Here is a 19871-nt window from a genome sequence, read left to right as displayed (position 1 = left end):
TGTCAAGTACGAAGTGCGGCCGGCTCCACCGTCGTCATGACGACACTTTAGTGCGAACAGTGATTCAAAGTCTGCATACAGTGTTGAAGTTTTCAGATATTTTAAAGTGTTGGAGAGCATATTCAACCAAACTATCTAGAGCCTCCTGTGTAGCCTCACTGTGGCTAAGCTAACTTGCATTCTACCACTTATTTTATTATTACTATTCATTTTATTAGGAGCAGGATTCTGGCTTTTTGTCCAGTTTTTTTTTTTTAATTTTCACTCAAACTGATTCACAAAAGGGCCACATTGGGTGAAGGTTTGTGTTGCAACTGCAGTCAGTCGGATGCCCAAACACCAATAAGGTGTCTGAAGACTTCAGCTGACACCTGACTGGTTAACAAATGTCTGCCTGCACCCCCTGCAGCTCATTTGTGTGTGGCACCTTATATGCAGTTTACCGTCTCATCTCAATAAGCTCCAGTCTGGATAATGTCTTGGTCTCGGTTGGTGTGGTCCAGACTACAACGCTAGTATTCGGCACTATTGTTGCGATATTTTAAGAATAGCGAAAACATTATTTGTTATTAAACCTAGGATTTTACATTTTATCCAGCTTCTGCCACAAACTTTCATTTCAGTGCATCTCTAGTAACTACATTTACCATTTTACCAAATGTAGCTTGTACTTCATTCTTGAGAGCTCCACTCAGCCGAGTCTGAGGACCAGAAACTGTTTGTTCAGTTTCAAACCAACACTGATGCCAGGTTCATAAAGCTCAGCTGAAGACACCTTTATCAAAGCCAATGAACGCAACGCAACACTGAAGAGAAAAATGACATAACGCTGATGTACGCAGTCAGAAGTTCATCATCTTAAATTCCAATTACGTTCATTCGTCACGTGAAAACAGCGGGATATGTAATCAGGCTCTGGACAGGAACTAAGATGATGACATCATCGTGCCCTCCAGGGGGGGCTGACATCATAACTTAAAATGTGGTTAGTGAATCCAGAGGGAGCACAGGGAGGGAGACCAGCCAGCTGCCCACAGTGACAGAGGTGGTCATTTGGGGAGGATGACTTCACAGGAAAAGCTTGGTGCTGACAGGAGAGGCGGATGACCAAACCCCTCCAGGAAATGTTCAGGTTGAACACAGTCACCAAATGGACATTTTCTTAAAATCTCATCTGAAACGGCACGGAAATTCATGGAATCATCTGTGTGGCGAGGCTCAACCCAGGAGCCAAAACAAGCCATTAAGAGTCTATTCTTGGAGGCTAATTCCAAGTCCTGGCTTGTAAAAAAAGCCTCCACTGAAGAAGGTGACGTGAAGCGCAATAATGAAGTGAGAAGTTCATTAAGGCTCTGGCTAAAAACCGCTGCACTCGTTAACTAGCGGCGTCAACAAACAGGCGGGAACAACTCGACACAGGAAGGAGTCTGTTTGGGGTTATCGGGAATCATGATGTGCAGTTGCAGGCTGAGCCAGTTGGGGGAGCCGTCACATTAGGAGGAGGTGAAAACCCCATCTGCACTAAGCAGAGATTCATGTAGAATGATGACGGTGCTGCAGGAGACTGGTGTTTACTGATGGTCATTTCAAGTAAACCACTTCAGTGACATGGACTTGGATATGTTGGACCTGAGGGAATAACACGGTGTAAGTCTCAGTAACTGTAACTGCTCAGTCCGGACAAAAATTCATATCGACGTCAACGGCAGATCAGACTTTTAGGTAGTGTCCACAAGTTCCCTAGTCAGAGAGGAAAATACTGAGACATGTAGTACTGCTGCACTACTGCAGAGCCCTCAGTACCTCAGTAAGATTGAAGTTTAAAACCAAACTCGTCCAATACAAAGCCACATGAAGAAAGCACAGACAGAAGAACAAGTGTGAAAAACAGCATTAGAAGTCAGGAGCATATCGGCATGGTTCCAATGTAAATGAATCTGTAGGACAGTTCGGTGAGGAGGACCAACTGGACGGCGCCAACAGGCCACCTGAGTACGAGTAAACAGCAGCGGGATCGTAAACAAACATGGAAACTAGGAGCACATTGAGCTCCACCACTGGGTTTGGAACACGCGTCTCTTACTTTGAGGGCTTTCTGGGCCGGCTCGCTGGAGCCGATGATGATGAGGCCGGGTCCGCCCATGCTGCAGAAGCTCTTCAGGTGCAGCCAGTCCGATACTGGGACAGTGGACACGGCGTAGTCCTGCACAGGAGAGGCGGGAGATGATTCACAAACGGGACGTCGACATAAATGAGTCAGAAGAGAGCAGGCGCCAACGCTGCTGTAAACCCGGACAATGGCTGCCCAGTCTGGAGTCCAGTCTGTGGAGAAGACGGCAGGCAGGTGATCATGGGAGGATTACACAGACTCGACGGGACACTTTCACCAGCTGCAGGATGTTTGCAGACTCTGTTAAGACTTTCAGAGAACACAGGATCTTCTCCAGGTCATCTGCATGACTCTAGACCGAAACTCCAGGACACCCATCTCTTCTCTCATCTAGTCTTCTGAGGAGGAATCTCAAGGTCTGCTCGGAAAACAAAACTCAAAAGAGAATCTTGAGAATTCTGACATGCCAGTCACTCAGAATTGACTTGGATTCTTCATGTATATTCAGAAGCTGTAGTTTCTGACCCCGAGCAATGGACCAACGGGATTTCACCATGAGCGAGCTCCCAGCGAAAGGAAGTTCAAACTTTTGAATGAAATGTTTCATCCAGAACTTAAAGCCAGTGACAGTTATATAACATTTGGAGACTCCTGAAAACCATAGGAGGGAAAACTGCAGCCATCCATTTCAAGGGCTGGGATTCGAATTAGGATGGGATATACATCGTCATCTATATTTTCCTTTCCTCTGCATTAAACCTGCCTTGACTCACGCGAAATAAATGCGGCCGCATTATGAATCTCGGATGTGATTTAGAAGCCTGCTGCTGCATCGAACCCAGGAAAACATGTTCCGTCCGCCTATAGTTTTCCATTCATATATACATATACGGTACATATAGACATATTTATACAGAGTCAAACTTTTCACCCCGACTCATTAGCCCAATTATCCTGCACAGATTGTGAACGATGGGCACGGTGACGGACAGATCGCAGGGAAAAAAATCAGCTTTGATGTGTTCCCAGACTCATTCCTTGGTTCTTGTTTAGAAGATACAGAGGGACAACTGGGAATTATGTAAGCCGGCTCATTCCTCACGCCTGAAGTTTAGCAGAGTCATACGTCTCTCATTAGCAACACGGCTACAAGTGGAAGTTTCTGTTCACTGCCAGGTCAGCGTGCAGCAACATCACTGACCCAGAAGTGGAGCGGTGCTAGTCATGTCATGTTTACGGACGTGAAGATAGGAGTCGGCGTTCGATCCGGAAGAGTAAAATTAGAGCTGGGTGAGAGTGCGTGTTGACTGGTGGATTTCAGAACAGCACTGAACAAATATGTAATGACGCATAGAAATTACAAAATACAATGGGTCATAGAATGAGAGTGGTTGAAAAAAAGGGGAAAAAATATTAAATAAAGAATTAAATAAACTTCCTAAAGTGGAAAAATCATAAACATGAGAAAACAATGCAGAAAAATACAGGTGGACAGACAATAATACCTTGACTTTCAGATCAAAATAGAGAAGTAATAAAATAAAAAGTACGAATCTGGTGAAACTGAAAATGAACTAAAGGAAAAAAAATAAAACATTGTAGGATGAGATGTCATGGTCCATATCTGTTTTCGTTTCCTTGTGTGTGAGTGAAAATCATTCAGATTCTTCCGGAACAACATATCAAACCTTCACAATCCAACGCACTTTTCATGCAGTGAGTTGCATTTTTGTTGGAACATTTCTACTTTGTTATGTCAACGTGTGGTCTCGCAGGATTTGAGGTCGATTCTTTAAAGTGGGTCAACTGGGGTCACCAAAAGATAAAATTAAACCATTATTTTTTCACCATCTCTGTCTCTACTTAAATCTTTAAGGCCAATTTAAGCTCAATGTTACGTACGGATCCGGATCTGGACGGAGCATTCTGTTTGCGCTCAGTATTAATTTCATCAACATTTCTGCTTACTGATACGGACCAAACGGAGCAGTACCACTGGAAACCATGGGGGGCAGTGTTGCTGTTACTACCCAATACATAGCTCCCATGATACACGAAGAAGACAAAACAATGGCGGAAATTCTCCGTCCTCCAGTTGCGATATAACATCCTCACCAACCACCACCTCCTACAACGCTGCCTCTGTTTCCTCTTTTGTAAGCAAGAGCTACATGATCAATACTCTTCCACAGTCACCATGTTGGTTTTGGAGTTTGTTGTTGTCGTACACTTTTGACTCTGGGCTGCTCCCCCTGGTGGATATATTGGTGAACAGCAATACCACTGTTCATCTGTCTATCTCGCCCTCTCTTCACAGAGACATCCATTCCACTCGCCTTCAGCTCAAATCGATTCCATGAGCAGAATATCAAGCAAGCAGCCTCCTGGACAGTGCTTATATCTGACTGTAACTGAATCTGATCTGGGATTCTGCTGCGACTCACTACCTTGATGTTATTAAGTGCTTCACGTGTCGAGACTCCCGCTGGTCATTCGTGATCGACTGGGCGCGTCAGCTGAGGGGAAGAAAGTTTGAATTAGCTACTGGTCAGGGTGAATTACAGTGCTCCACATGACCCTTATAATCCAGAGTCGACATATGAATTAACCCAAGTGTCGGCGTCACACTATTAGAAGAGAAGTTTTTTCCCCATCTATTGGTGTGACTCACACAGACCTCTTTGAATTTGCCACCAGATCGTCGCTATTTAGTTTCCACTCCTGCAGCGGCTTATCGTCTGATCGCATCTGTGCTGCAGTCCATCTCTCCACGTTGGGCTCGGCTCACCTGCCAGCTCCTCTCTTATCTTTAAGCACACGTTTCCTCCTCTCTGTCTGATCCAGCTGCTGTGTTTACCGACAGGCTTCACATCCTCTCTGCTCACCTGACAGCTAGGAAACCACGATGGAGAAGTGCGAAGCGTCCAGCCTGCTGTGCCACGCTGTTCGTAAGTTGTGTTCACGAAGCATTCGCCAAAACCCACAACCAGCTTCCTATAAAAATAAATGACATCTCTTAGGGCTGTTTGAGTTCCCCATCATGAGAAGGAAACAGAATGATCGACGACGAAAGAGCAACATAGGTCAAATCATCATTAACGTTATGCCTCCGGTGGAAAATAACATGAGCAGAAATAAGAACGTCCCGATCCAAACAGCTGCCAACCAAACATAATGGCACGAAAGAAGTACAAAAGTCTCCATTTTCTGATGAAAAAGAACTCCACTCTAACTTCCTGCATGGTCATGCTGCTGATGTCATCGCAAATCTCGCATCAGTTTTCTGCAGCATTTTACTGCATGAGCTCGGCCTCAAGAGAGGAAGAGACACACAAACACGCAGTTAGTTATGCACATAGTTAAGATGATAAATACGCCATGCAGCATCTATTGGATTTACTAGATCACATACCTCAATGTATTCTCTACGTTGGCATTACTATTCACTAATATATCCACCAGGGGGAGCAGCCCAGAGTCAAAGGTTTATGACAACAGCAAACTCCAAAACCAACATGGCGACTGTGGAAGCGTACTGATCATGTAGCTCTTGCACAAAAGAGGAAACGGAGGCAGCGTTGTAGGAGGTGGTGGTTGGTGAGGATGTTAAATATATCGCCACTGGAGGACGGAGAGTTTCCGCTATTGTTATGTCTTCTTCGTGTCTCATTAGAGCTACGTATCAGGTAGTAACAGCAACACTGCAACCAACATAGTTTCTGGTGGTACTGCTCCATTTGGTCCGTAAGCTTTGTGGAAACATGCCGAAATATGGAGGAAATAAAGCACGCACGGAAGGATCCAACCTAATGGCTATAAGAATTTCTCCTCCACTCATCTTGAAGTTTATTGAATGTTTTTTAACATCTCGAGTTCATGACATTTTTCAATCAAATTAAACATGGTGCTTCTTCACAAGTGTCACGTCCGTGTGGTGCCAAAACCAATCGCCTTCAGGAAGTGATAACGGTCCGTGGCGGCTCTTCTTTTCTGAATGTCTTCCGTGAAGTTGCGTTTGTAGATGCTAGCTGCGCCGTATGGATTTACCACTGTTGTTAGCTTCAAGCTAACAGACTGTAAATAGCTACACGTCACTCGTTTGGTTAGTGAACACTTGGTGAGACATGGCTTTTTGTTTAGTTTTACAGCTTCTTAAGTGATGCTCAAAATAAAGAAGTTGGAAATTGTTAACTAGGGCAGAGTAAGTATTGAAACGATTTATGAGAACATTTTGGGCCAGGGTTGCTAAAAACATGCGAGGTGGACTTATTTATAGTTGGATATTTCGAACTGTCTCGTGATGAAACGCATAAAATGTAAAAACTTCCAGGACTCTCGTCTTTGAAAACACGACATTCCAGACATGTTAATAGAATCTTTGGCAGTGGAGGCACAGATCCAGAATGTTGTGTCAAACATGAGTGAGACAATAGTTGAACAGGAAGGGTTTAGTCACGCAACCTCCGCCAGGGTCGCAGTGGCCTAGCTTACTGTTATTGGAGAGAGTTACAGGAGAGACCGTGACAAAACTGGCAATCCGGCAGTGCAGAGTCAGGCCACAGCATCAGGAGCTCACAACATCTTTTTTTCACTTTTCTTTTTTCATGCCGTTTGTTTGAATTCCTCGCCTCAGATTCCTGTTATCTTCGATAGGCTCGAGCTGTAATGATGCTTCTTGGCAAGTGACAACAGGAAAACTCACTTACGCTGATGCTTTTTTCCGTCATTTATCAGATCTATGCTGCTATCGCTGTTGTTCTTTCCTCTCAGTAAACCACACTTGATGAGTGCGCTTGGATGTTGACAACTGTGACCCAGATGCCGAAAGTCACAGGAGTTTAATGAAGCTGGTTGACAATAAGGAATGAAGAGGCGAAGGGAAAATCTGTGGAAAGTTTTGTCCTACAAAAACCAGGTGCAGCGGAGAGCGTCTTGAACTACAGCTTCCTGTTACACTCACGTGAACCTAAATAAAGAGGAAGAGTTAGTGCGTGCACTCACACTACCCAGTGGGACTCGAACCCCAAACTGTATGGTACAGTTATACCATGTGTCCAGGAGTTCAGACAAAGTTCGGGAGGCCAGATGGTTCGGACACAAGGAGAGGGAAGAAGAGGAAGACGACCGCTGAGGTGAATGAGTGATGTGAGAGGATGAGCAAGGCTGGTCAAGGTGGAGGAGTAAGTCAACATGAGAACATCCACTGCTCATTCTGCAGAGTGGTTCTTCACCACCCAACGTTATTTGTACATTCACTGAATGTGCGATCGATGCATCAAGTTGAGAGAGGAGGAAAAAACTCTGAAAGGTCCCCACAACTGCACGGAGGTTTCTGACTTTCACTGTCTCCCTGCACAAATGCCTCTGTGGTGAAGGCACTGACAGGCCACCGCCACACACATAAACAGCAGAAGGACCAAGGTGTGGCTGATAAAGCCGCAGCAGGACTTGAAGCAGACCGGTGGACAGAGTGCTTCAGTCAGGTTGAAATCATAACAGACCATAAGTCATGAGCACATGAGTTGATGTCTTTATGTTATGTTGGAAGCCACTTCAGCCGTCACGCCATCTTCTACTCACCTTGAACGCGTCAGCGAGGATCTCAGCTCCTCTTTGGTTGGTCCGTTTGGAGAGGCCAACAAAAAACTCCCGACCTGGACAAAGGTCAATGATGATCAGATGACGGAACTAACATGGCACCTTCATTTGTGAGACTTCAAAGTGAGGCTCATTCTAGACCTGCTGAGTGAACCATCATCATTGTGTCCATAGCAACTACAGAAATGCAACCTCAACAGTTTGAGGGACTCAGTTCAGAAACAACATTCAACAAAGCAAGCAAAATACGGGGTATTCTGGGAGGTAGAGGGGTCGACGTCGAGGCGCCACCTCTGCCCTGAATTGTCATGGATTTTGGATTGGATGAATGAAATTTGCAAGGAATTGCAGCATGGCTTCTCTCCACACACCAGGAAGTCGTAATGGCAGCACAAACACCCTTTTTTTTTCCTGTAACGGCTTGTGGTAGGAGCCACACTACATCCCACTTCAATATCTAGCAGCAAAACAAACTGGCTAAGTCACTTACATATGGAAATCAAGGTGACTCAATATTTCAGGTGAGTTTTTCTCTGATACTGTCGGTTCAATCTGAGCTCAAATCACAGTGAATCCACTTGAGACTCGGACACACAACTCAATCATAGGTGATCTTTTCTTCTGCACTGCATTTGGAGAATCTGAGCTGCGATAGAGAAGTGGCCCTCATTCAGGAGAACACTGGCCTTCAAAATCTTTTTTTTCCTGCCCCTGAAGCCTGCAGACGCTGAGGGGCGAGCGCCGACTGTAGCTGCAGAGCTTTTACAAACGCGTCCCAGCCAACAGGAAATGTTTCTATCCGTGCCATGTGAAAGCCATTTCAGCTGGAAGGAACACAATCATGGCAGCGCTGTCTCGAAACCCAATTAGGTGTACTATACTTTTCTTTTTCCTTGTGGCCTCCACGGTGTAGACAAGACTGACCCACATTTCAACGACCGCACGACTGTAACATGAATAGAATCTCATAGGGACCACCGTGCAGTGGGCTCTCGGCTTTCATGGGTTTTATGAGCTGAATGCAGAGACGTTCCGGCGCTCTCTGAAGACGTGACTGACTTCAACGACTCCTCAGGTCACGTCTTTGCTGAGAAGCTCCTCACAGGGCTCTGACTTCAGTCACTGAAAGCTTGACATTGCCTCACTGGCCATCAATAGCGGGTTAACATGATGAGCTTTCCAGGACTGTACGCAACCGATGGTCATTTTTCTGGTTTCCTACATTCACTTCTTTCAGGTTTTCTTTCTGTCTGTTGTGGTGAAGGAAGAGCTGAGCACAATGACAGAGCCCATTATATACAGATGGATTTGTGCTCTCACCAGTGGTCACAAGGTTTGTAGAGACTGGCAGAGTAAAAACACAGATAGAGGCGACTTTCTCCTAGAGTTAGGGCGAGATGCTCAGTGCTTCTCCTCTGTCCTGAGAGGAGCCTGGCTCAGGATCATGGCAGGGTGTCTACTGAAGGCCCTATAGCCTACTGAGAGTTGGCTGAAGGACATGGTGGAGGGTGTCATGGTTGACCCAGGACCAGGTCAGGTTTTTCACTTTCAGTCAAGTTTCTGCACTGCTGAGACCCGTACCTGCAGGCTTTTAGCTAGGGGCATCTAAACTGCAAAACATGAAAAAATGGACGCCCTCCAGCGCTCAGAACCGGACGCCCTGTTTCCTCAGCAGGACGCCCTAAATGTATCTTCAGTACCTGTATAATGCCCAACTCGTAGCATCATCTCACTGGTTTTTCGCCGAATGTGATCCAAATTCGCAGATTCTCGAACCTCTCGCAACAGTATTTCGGCCGTCGCGGTCGCCATATTTGTTTACCACCGTAATCTAGCGGTTATCCACATCTCGCGGTAAGTCGCGGCGTGGAAATGCGCTGCTATTGATGGGATGTCTGACGGTGCTGACAGGAGGAAACCGCAGATAAGTTCCAAACTTTAAACAATGGTTCACAAAACTAACTCACTGCTTTCTAATCGGAGGAATACATGGCGCTCTCCTCGGGGTTTTGGACGCCCTGTTTCCTAGCTAAATCCTAGCTAAAGGCCTGCATACCTGTGAACAGGACGTCTCCTCCATCCAGTGTGGCGTTCTCATCCGTCATCTCCACGATGTTCAAACCCAGCTTCTTCAGAGTTTCTTTCATTAACACAGTCTGAAAGTAAAGAACAGAGACATCCAGCTCATCACGCAGGTTCTTATAGATCACAGTCCAGGCACAAGACATCATTTCTCTAGTGGCTTCCATAAATAGTAGCATGAGTTAGATGATCCATGATGACATATTTCAGTACTAACATACTAACACATGGTTACCAGTTCCATAAAATGCACCGAAAGGGGGCGCTGTGCCCCCACTGCGTGCAACAATTTCATTTTAAACATCACCAAATCGAGGTTGATAGTTCCGGTTTCCTGTAGAATCGCTCTTAAACTTGTCCTTTTGCTGAATCAGCTCAAAAAGCTTTGCATTTATTTCCCATTTAAATGTAAAGGTGTCATTTCTTTCTCCTCCCTCTGCTTGGATTCATCCTCTGTTTGCATCACTCTCAGCATGGTCTCGAATCAATTACACTGGGCTCTCAAGTCTCTGGCATTCAGCGTGTGACACTTCTTTCAGTCAAGGTTTGAGCAAATTAGGGATGGAGAGGTGACACATACACGTGGCGGAGACGCGCGTGTACAAGAGAGAAAGAGCAATGAGAGAAACGGACCTTGGTGGTACCGGTCTCAGTGACCACATGCTGCTCAAGTGAGGAAATTGAGAATAACAGTGTAGAGAATTTATGGTCTGTAAAACCCCAACAACAGAGGCACGTAGCGCTACAGTGGCCTGAAGTGGACAAAAGTCTCACAATAGATGACTTCATGAGGTCCATCAGTCAGAAAGCATAAATGAGGATAAAAATGTAAAAGACGCTCCAGTTCTTTGACGTCCAGTATCTTCAATATCAAAATGAAACCGTGTCAGTTCGCTTGTATGAGAACATTCTAGACATATATTTTGAATATAAAACATTAGAATTCAATTAAATATATATTTAATCAAAAGTTATATATTTAATCTAAAGTTCATATACAATAAAAAGGGTTTTTATTTTATTTCATGCGTCACATCAGAGTCACAACGTCCGGCTTGTGCTTTTCAACATTAGCTGCAACATTACATTAATATATGTTTTTTCCTGGGCCTCAGTTGGTTCATGAGGGAAGCTGCGATAGCACTGTTTTAATGAGTCGTGAAAATGATGCAACAGAAAAGGAAGTGCTTCGAGTGTCTATTCTCCATTGGCTTCCATGTTTCAGTCTTTTCTAAGACCAACAAAATGACTTGAAATTTTCACAGCAGTTTCCAAGTCCAGTCATGTCAGCGAGAGCATCAGTGTTTCCACCAGCGCGATCTCACTATGACCTCAGCCGGCTGAACTCACTGCTTCTGCTTTTACTCATTTTGGGAAGGCAGCAAGCATGAGGTCATGCAGGTGATGCCTCATCACACTGCAGACTCACAACCACATGTTATTAGCGCTCCCTTTTCTCATTCCACTTTCACTTTCCATTTGGAATTAGGATGACACGCAGTCGGAGCAAAGAAGCGGATCATATGTGTGAAAAGCCCTTCCATTGTTCCAAGTGAACAATGGCACATCTTTGGTCACTGCTCTATTCTGCATGGTAGATTTGCAGGTAGAAACCAACAACTCAAGTTCATCTACTCCTTCTTGAGCAGAGCTCCTGAAGAATGTGTGGAAAATGAGTGGAATGTTGAGAAGAAATCCCTTGAAATGCCCCTTTCAAAAGAACATCTGTTGTCTCCCAAGTTGATTTGAGCACATGAAATACTCCCCCTTCAAACCTTCATTCCCTTATCAGATGGTCGTGACACGAGAGACATGAGAGACAGGGGGTACCCCGGACACGTTAGCCAGTCCCTCACATGGCAACCACTCGCACACAAATCAGGTTCGGATCAACAGGAACGCGAACCATAACAGCATCACGTTTGACTCAAAGATGAGCCATGACATCATGAGCGTCTCCTCACACCCCCCCCTCCCTGACTGTATATATAAAACACTTCCGCTGCTTGAACCTGTCAGTCGCACTGTGGTATCTCTGCTATCCGAGTGGTCCCCTGACCAGGAATCCCCCAGCACCTCCATGAGGAGCCCTTTACCTCAGCTCTGTGGAATTTCCTGTGACATCACTGGAGGTGATATGACCCAAGGATTTGCCTCGACCACCGTGCGAAATGTTATGGCCCCTAAACATAGACATTGAGATGGTATCTGCTCTCTTGCTCAAGTGGAGGAGTGAGCGTGCGCCTCCCCTGACCTCCAGTGGAAACTCGATGAGGTCATAGCACTGCTGCAGCCAGCATACCCTGAAGTCAAATGACTCCATGCTAGCTCACTCTAAACATTAGCACAGGTCATGTATGAATCTCGTTCATTCAACCTGCATATGTGCTCTCCATTAGCTTCTTTATTGAATTATTTTAAACGATCACCCAGACAAAGTTCAGCCGGTGCAGCTGAGGCGCCGACTGCTTTGTATGTGGGTTGATTTTGGCAGCGACGCTCGCTGTTTTCCAGCACAAACACTTTTGACAAGACGTTTTAACAGTCATCGATCAATGTGCAGCGCCCAAATTTGACAAGGATTTATTTACTCTTCACATGGCAGGGAGCCAAATATTGCTTTCCGAAATCATTTCAGAGTTTCCAGTGCGCTGCAGGTTGAGTAAGTGTCCACGGAATATTTATTTCAATTGAGTGAATGTCAGAGGACATTTTTCTCTATCAGTGTCGGACCATTTAGTTACACAATGTTACATCATAAAGGGGCAGGAAAAGAGGCACCAGGTGAAGTGCTCGTGGCAGCACTGTAAAGTAGTTATATATAATAGGATTTTTATCTATTCTCATCCGCTTAGCTGTTGCCAGGTCGCCTCCAGCAACTTGAATAGGTTAGTCCGAACACCCTTCTCCCGGGTAACATCCACCAGCTCCAACTGAGGGATATCATCCCTCCACCTGGTCCTGGTAGATCCTCATGAGACATCCACAACTTTCAAAGCGGAGAAGCCGCAGCTTCACCCCGAGTCTCTCCCGAGTGACAGAGCTCCTCACCCCATCTCTAAGGGAGACGCCCTCCACCTGTGGGAGAAAACTCAATTCACCCACTTTATTTATATGCTACTTTTTTCTGGTTGTTGCCCGTTTTGGGCTGAAATTTAGCTTGAATATTGTATTAAAAAAAATCAGTTTCACCTGCTGCAGCATATCCAAGCAACGTGGGCAAGAAGCGAGGGAAAACATTTTAAAGTTACATTATAATTGAAATGAACTGGCTCAAAACACTACGGTCTCCACGGTTACAGGCTTCAAATGTGATGGTATCTCCACACAGCCAAATAATATTAAGGGCACACAGCCTCTGATCCGGAGTCCACACAGAGGCGTTCTGTTTTCATGAAATGCTCCCGTATTTCAGAAGCACCGAACCACACCTGCTCACCTCCTTCTCCGCAAAGTCCTGCACAGCCTCAGCAAACTCGACTTTTCTCAGACCCATCGCCGGTGAAAGAGTAACACATCGCATCTTTATTTCAATCACGCTGCAGTCATTGTTTCATAACGTTCGGGGGGCGTGGGGGAGAGAAAGTTATCTCAGCGTCGACAGATGGGTGGATCAGAAAAAGTTGTTCTTGGCCTCCAGAAGCAGAATTGCATTCACAATTGGCGATAGAAGAGTTGGATTTTGCAATCGACTCCTCTCTAGACATGTCGGTAATCATAAAGAAAGACTTACAGCCATGTCAGTATTCACCTGCTCCACCTGTTCAAACAGTTCTTGCTTGGCACAGAACCGACAGGCTCGAGCCAAAAAGCCCTTCCTGACATCGTCCCACCTCCACCTGCCTGCATTCTTCCCGTTCATTAGGACTCTGGACGCCGCCATCGACGTGTTGCAGCAGAAGCGTCGGTGCTTGTGCAGCGTTGGCACATCAAGCCGCCGAGTGAAACAGTAAACACTGGGAATTGTATTTTTTCTACCGCAGCGGGCATGTTCTCCACTGTCGAGACAGAAAGGATCTGACAGGTATTAAGAGGCATTACGCTGCGATATGGCTCTGCTAAACGTTGTGTAGCATAGAGGCTATTATCAACTGCTCAACTTAGATTGCTATAATTGGAGGCTCTCGGGATTTATCCACATGGATCCCATTGCCATCATAAACATAGCTGCAGCTTCTGTTGATGCTGGTTCGCTCTTTCCCAGCGCTGACGGTGGAAGCTGTCACTGAGGGCGTCCACACTTCACCTCAAGATCATAACCGAATGGCCCAGCATTAAAAACTTGCTGATGTTTATGCTTGACCCTTTAAAGACTAATATTAATATGAACGTGGCGCATGTATCACACACACTGAAAACTTGTCCTACAGCCTGTTACGATTTCCTTCATACGATGGAATGGTAAGGGAACTCATTGGGGTGAAAGAAAATATTAATATGTTCAAACATTGCGATACTTGATTCGGCGATATTGTGTCAGTATTTTTGCGGATATATCACAATACTTGATTGTGTGAAATTGTCTTGATATTTCAAGACGGCTACATAAAAATGTGATACCTAAATACTGGATATGCTGCTGCATTTGTGACGAATACCTTGCGGTACAATACGCATCACGATTCAGGATTCAGTGATACGATATACTGCGATACTGCAAGTTCAGCAATATACGGAAATAAGAACCATCATTTTAAGGGGGGAAAATCAGATAATGCACTACAAAGTAAAAATATCGAGACAATAGCACACAACCAAGAATTGCGAAATTCCAGCAAATTATCGATACAATATAGCAGAATCAAGTATCGCAATATTTGAGCGTATTAATAGTTTCTTTCTGGATAGTAAAGTTTCCTTTCTGTATAGTGGAGTTATTTTCTGGACAAAGGAAGGTGTTTATTCCATTGTTGGACGGCAAAATTTAACAGAAAGTCTAACTGGACTGACTAACTGGTCTTCCTGCACATAATATTCAACTGCATTATTCGACTTTTTACCCCATAAAAATGATGGCTCTTGTTAACAAATATTACAATATATTGCAGAACTTATCGAATCAACACATATCACAAGGTACTGTATCAGCGCTCATGTATCAATATAAATATTGTATCCCAATACACGAGTATCAGGATATCTGCCAATACACAGCCCTAAGAAGCAAGTATCCATTCATTTGTGATTCACGTAAAATAAAAGTACTTCTAGAACAAAATGGAGCATCCAATGTGTCCAGTTTAGACCTCATTTCAGCAGCTGTGACTGGAACCTTTGTTACCATTCATGATGCCTGGAGGTCTGCTACTTGGCAGTACTCTAGTAACAAAGAGTAATTCCACTTATGGCCAGACGAAGTGTGGTCGACACTCGAGGCATGAAAGAGTCTGAATTGACTACCATCGACATACCCACGTCCAGCCCCAGTGAGCATACTGGACGCAGGTTATCTAACACTAAACATTCCAGCTCTAATTTCTACCATGTAAACAGGTGCAAGGAGGAGTCCTATTTTGTTGTTTTTTTACAGCAGTACACCAGGATCTCTGTTTAAAAAGGGCATCTGTCTCATCTTTGGCTCTTCTCCTCATCCTCTACTTCTTCATTGCCTCCCTTTTGTGTCTCTCACATTCCCCTCACGGCTTCTAAACCTCGGTGGCAGGGTCAAGAATGCATGGGAAGCCACAGTAAGAGCAGACGGGCCTATTATCTCTCACTGTGAGGGACATCCAATACCCCACCCTGCTTGGGTGCCAACTGGCTTTGCCAGCACCTCCAGTACTGCTCTCTTTCTGTGCTCAAGGTTTCAGCCAGGCGACACGCTGAGTGCCAGCACCCTGCTTTGAATGAAAAAGGCTTTTTAAAATTCATTAGGGAGGCTGAAGGAACCAAAGGGCCAGTCAGCCGGCCGGCCACATTCCTACCGTTCCAGCACAGTACAAGAAGAGAACGGGCTTTTATTTGGGGCTTTTGTGGATCCTTTCTCTCCTCTCTCTCATTCCCGGTACCCATGGATATCGCATTCTGCTACCGAGAACCACCAGCGTCAACGTTTGGGAAAGGGCTGGTTACAAAACAACAACAACATTCCTCAGAGCCATAATAGTTTGACTGCCACCACTCAGCACACCTCACCTGGTGCCTCAAGGGGGCAAGAGAGGGCTTCTGTTTAAGCATCATTATTCTGAAGTGATCTAACGCACCACAGATGTCAGTCCACACCTCCAACAGGTATTTTGATACATTTATATGCAGTGGAGTATTTTATTACTCTGCCAATCTATTGCCTCAGCAAGGGTGTCAATGGAGGAGAAAAGAAGAAAAGATTCAGGATTGATCCTTGGTGTCAGTAGTGGGATGATGTTAGTCAACTTGAATGCAGCACAAGTTGCTCCCAAGGAAATGGAAGTAACAAGTGAGCTGCCCAGTATGTAGACAAGCCTGTCACATTGTTTTGAGAACTGTGGTGAGAGCAAGAGCAAGACTGGAAGCTACCACCGGGATGTTGACCAGGTTGGTCAGTCACTGCAGTGTTTCTGCTGCATGTAAACGGATCATGGATGTGGACATGATTATGGTGAAAAAACCCCAAAAGAAACATCATAACGAGTGAAGTCCGTTGCAGAGCACAACCCTAAAGAGGACGGCATGGTGCAAGTGCATGAAGGAGCTTGAGCGAGGAAACCCAATAAAGGTTGAGCTGTTATTACAAACACACCAAACTACATCTCAACAAACGCATACAATAGTGGTGAGGGATGGGCATTTCTCGTGTTTGAATTTTTTTAGCAGATGTGTGGACCACTGCTATATGCTACATTCGCTACTGGCATGGGAGTAAACTGAGGAGTCAGGAGAGGCCGATCCAACGGACATGGTCTCGAGAATGTTGCACAGTCCAGCACCACACACAGTCGAATGTCCCCAGCCATCTCAACAGGCTGCACAGTTCTGTTGCTTCTCTCATCTGACTGACTGAGTCTAATGGTCAACAGCCAGTTTCAAGAAATGCGACTGCGTCTCTCGGTGCATATGTAAACTTCTTCCAATGTTGCATAAATCCCAATCATCACCTCTGCTTGGTGAGAACGCCAACTCACAGCTGATCATTCTGTTTAGTCAAAAACAACACAGACACACATAATTATGAACCTCTGAGGGTTAAAGGAGAAATCCTCTGCTTCGATCGGCTGTGAGAACCAAAAGACCCAAGAGTGACTTGTTTGTGTGGGCCTTACTTGTGCGTCACGGCTCAGAACTTTGGCATCCAGGACAGAGGATGATGTTGGGGACAGATAGCAGACTAAATGTTGCGAACAGGAACCGGAGTAATGACGACATTTTCAGGGCCATAAACGAAGTGGAATGTTAAACAATTGCACAGACACCATTAGATATGCAAGAGTGGTTGACAAGAATACCTGGTCCATTAGGGACGGTTCTGGTTTGTTGCAAGTGCATTTGCTACTGTAAAAACAAGGCTATATTTGTAGTGCTCGCATGGAAACTCATTTGGGATGAAGATAGAAGTCGATACACTTAAAACCATCCGAAAGGTTCAGTGGATAAATAGATGGAGAACCATGAAGGTTAGTGTGATGGAACATTAGCTGTTACAAAGGCATAAGAGCACGTGGCAACAAGAAGTATTCAGATTAAAAAAAAAAGTCAAGTAAACTTGTTGGAGAACCTCTGGGTGGTTTGTAATTTAATTCTGAATTTGAATTTTTCTGAACAACCTCTGCCGTCATTGCGTCTGTTGGGACATTAAGAGTGTCAACCTTTGATCTGGTCACACACAAAATCCAAATAAAGGCGGCACCATGTTAAGAGACAACTCCCCACTGTGGGCTCTGTAGCTAGTCTAGTCAGGGGGCTACAGAAAGATCTGTTGAGGATTTTCAAATTCCTCTTCTTGGGCCATTTCCCATCAGTATTTTAGCTTCTCTGCCTTCCCCCGTCTGACCATCCTCTCATCTAGCTCTGCTAAAATTCAATGTCCAGGTACGTGATGCTTGTGTCTTCCTCAGGAGCTCCATCCTACCAGAGACCCACAGCAGGTCACCAATCTTCTCAACACTGGACTGAGTCAGATCATGCAAACAGTTCTCTGTCTCTCTGGTTCACATTGTGCAGCACAACAGACCGGCAATCCAGCTCCCACACATATTTGGATCAATCGCTTGTGTATCATTTGAAAAGATGGCGGAACTGAAGTCAGGCCATTTCAAACTGTCACGTCTGAGCTTCAGATGGTTATGAAGACTTCATAATGATGCGGATGTGGTCTTGTATGCCGCGCCGGTTTTCACATTAGAAACTGACAAGGTGACTTTATGAATGGAACATTCATGATCAACTGACAAAAGTTCCGAGGCCACACGGACATGGAAAAAAGCCCAATGGAACTCTGCCACGGTGGTCAAACGGTACATTTCAATGGTCCACAAACGGAGGTTATTAACACTGTCAGTGACGGTGACGTGCATATGTAATGAAGTCATTTACCAGCAGCCTAAAGAAAACAGGACCTCCGTGGCCCGTCCTTGGCTTGTGCAAATAAATCCTTCGTGTACGTTGGAACATACCTGTGGTTAACCAAGCCATGTCACCCTCCCTCCCTCGCTGTTGCAAGCCCTCATCAGCATTAGGATTACATAAATGCTGAGAAGTAGGTCAACAGGAGGGCGTGCGCAGTGAACGGGAGCCGTCCTGGAGACCCTCGCACCACCTCAACCACAAGGGTCTGGCAAGCTGCCGCTGGAAAAAAAGAGCCCTTTCAGCCACTTCACGGCCAGACACGTCGCCAGCATCATGAGGAACACGTCGCTGCTTTTGTTTGGGGCACCGTTTCATAACACGATTCATTACGACAGTTTACATCCTGAACTGTCGGGACAGAAAATCTACTTTTGTATCAATTGGGCCAATCAAGCAGTCAGATAAATTTCAACTCTTGTTCTTTATTTTTCATTATCTGTCCTCTTCTTCATCTCACTCACATAAAGAAAGTACTCACTGCATTCTAGAGGAGTTACAGCCTGGAGAACAGTCTGCTACACTTATATCAGCTTTGCTTTCATTGCACACTGGAGGTATAAGATTGTCTGTGCAGTGGCAGCGAGATGGTAGTGTCTTCTATAGGTTCCATGTGTTTGCGGTGCCAAAAGATTTCCCGCGACCAAAACAGGCGATATATTCTTGGCTATTTTTTGGTTCCTGTCAGAAGTTGCCACTTTGAACTGTCAGATGAGGCCTGTGCATGTTTGCATGCTCGGCACGTGGGAGTCACCAACCATGATAAATCCATAATTCAAGTACAACTCCTGCTATTGTCTGTTAAAGACTTTCCTCCTCTTGGAAGTCGTAGGCTCTTTCTCCTGTCTCTTCACTGAGCCTTTTCCTCTTTGCGAAGAAACTTTCCAAAGATGGCTGTTTCTGACTCATTTCGCGAGCTTGTAGGTTACATTTTGGATCTCAAGTGACCTAGGCTTAACCAAGAGTATCTGGTATTCAAAATAAAAGTAATTAATTATTTCTTGTGCGGCCCAGTACCAATTGATCCACAGACCGGTATCGGTCCCCGGCCCGGGGGTTGTGGACCACTGCTATAGTATATGTAAAATAATGTGGGTGAATGGGTGGGTCATAAAAAAGTCCAAGCAGTGGCTCAATAACCAGGGTGCTGACTTGCTCAACTGCATCTTCCAACATCCCGTAGTGCATTCATGCTCTGCAGTGCTGTGTTTCTGCGTTTACAGTTGTAGCTACTTGTTACTAGTATGTAACTACAGATTAATGTTCTTCTCTTCTAATACTTCAGGCACTGAAAATAAGCACCAGAAGAAGATGCCCATTGTACCAAAGTTAGTGGAAGAGACTGGCTCTTTAAAAAAACAAAACTATTATATATACATATATATATACACACATTTATAGATATAATGAGATTATAAAATTGTATATTAGAATTTCTCAAAATATGATGACGTGATGCTCAACCACACAGACTTGTGCTCCGCCAGCCAAGCTGGCCATAAAGACGAAGCCCTCCAGTCACGAACATTCAGGAAAACAGTAG

At 45.0% G+C, this 19871-nt stretch overlaps 1 protein-coding gene across 2 annotated transcripts in view; it reads right to left on the bottom strand.

The window, feature by feature from the left end:
• ddah1 (dimethylarginine dimethylaminohydrolase 1) overlaps positions 1-19871 on the bottom strand; it is a 79017-nt gene that overhangs the window by 9983 nt on the left and 49163 nt on the right. For both annotated transcript variants that reach the window (XM_053854266.1, XM_053854267.1), the window contains exons 3-5: positions 9765-9864; positions 7691-7764; positions 2084-2203 (exon numbers count right to left, since the gene is read on the bottom strand). In XM_053854266.1, the coding sequence (XP_053710241.1) occupies positions 2084-2203; positions 7691-7764; positions 9765-9864 (294 nt within the window). The remainder of the gene's footprint in view (positions 1-2083; positions 2204-7690; positions 7765-9764; positions 9865-19871) is intronic.

Source organism: Synchiropus splendidus, chromosome 1 (assembly GCF_027744825.2).
Source record: "Synchiropus splendidus isolate RoL2022-P1 chromosome 1, RoL_Sspl_1.0, whole genome shotgun sequence".
Lineage (NCBI taxonomy): Eukaryota > Metazoa > Chordata > Actinopteri > Syngnathiformes > Callionymidae > Synchiropus > Synchiropus splendidus.
The sequence above is the reverse complement of the archived record's forward strand: the minus strand, read 5'-3'. Positions and strand labels throughout refer to the sequence as shown.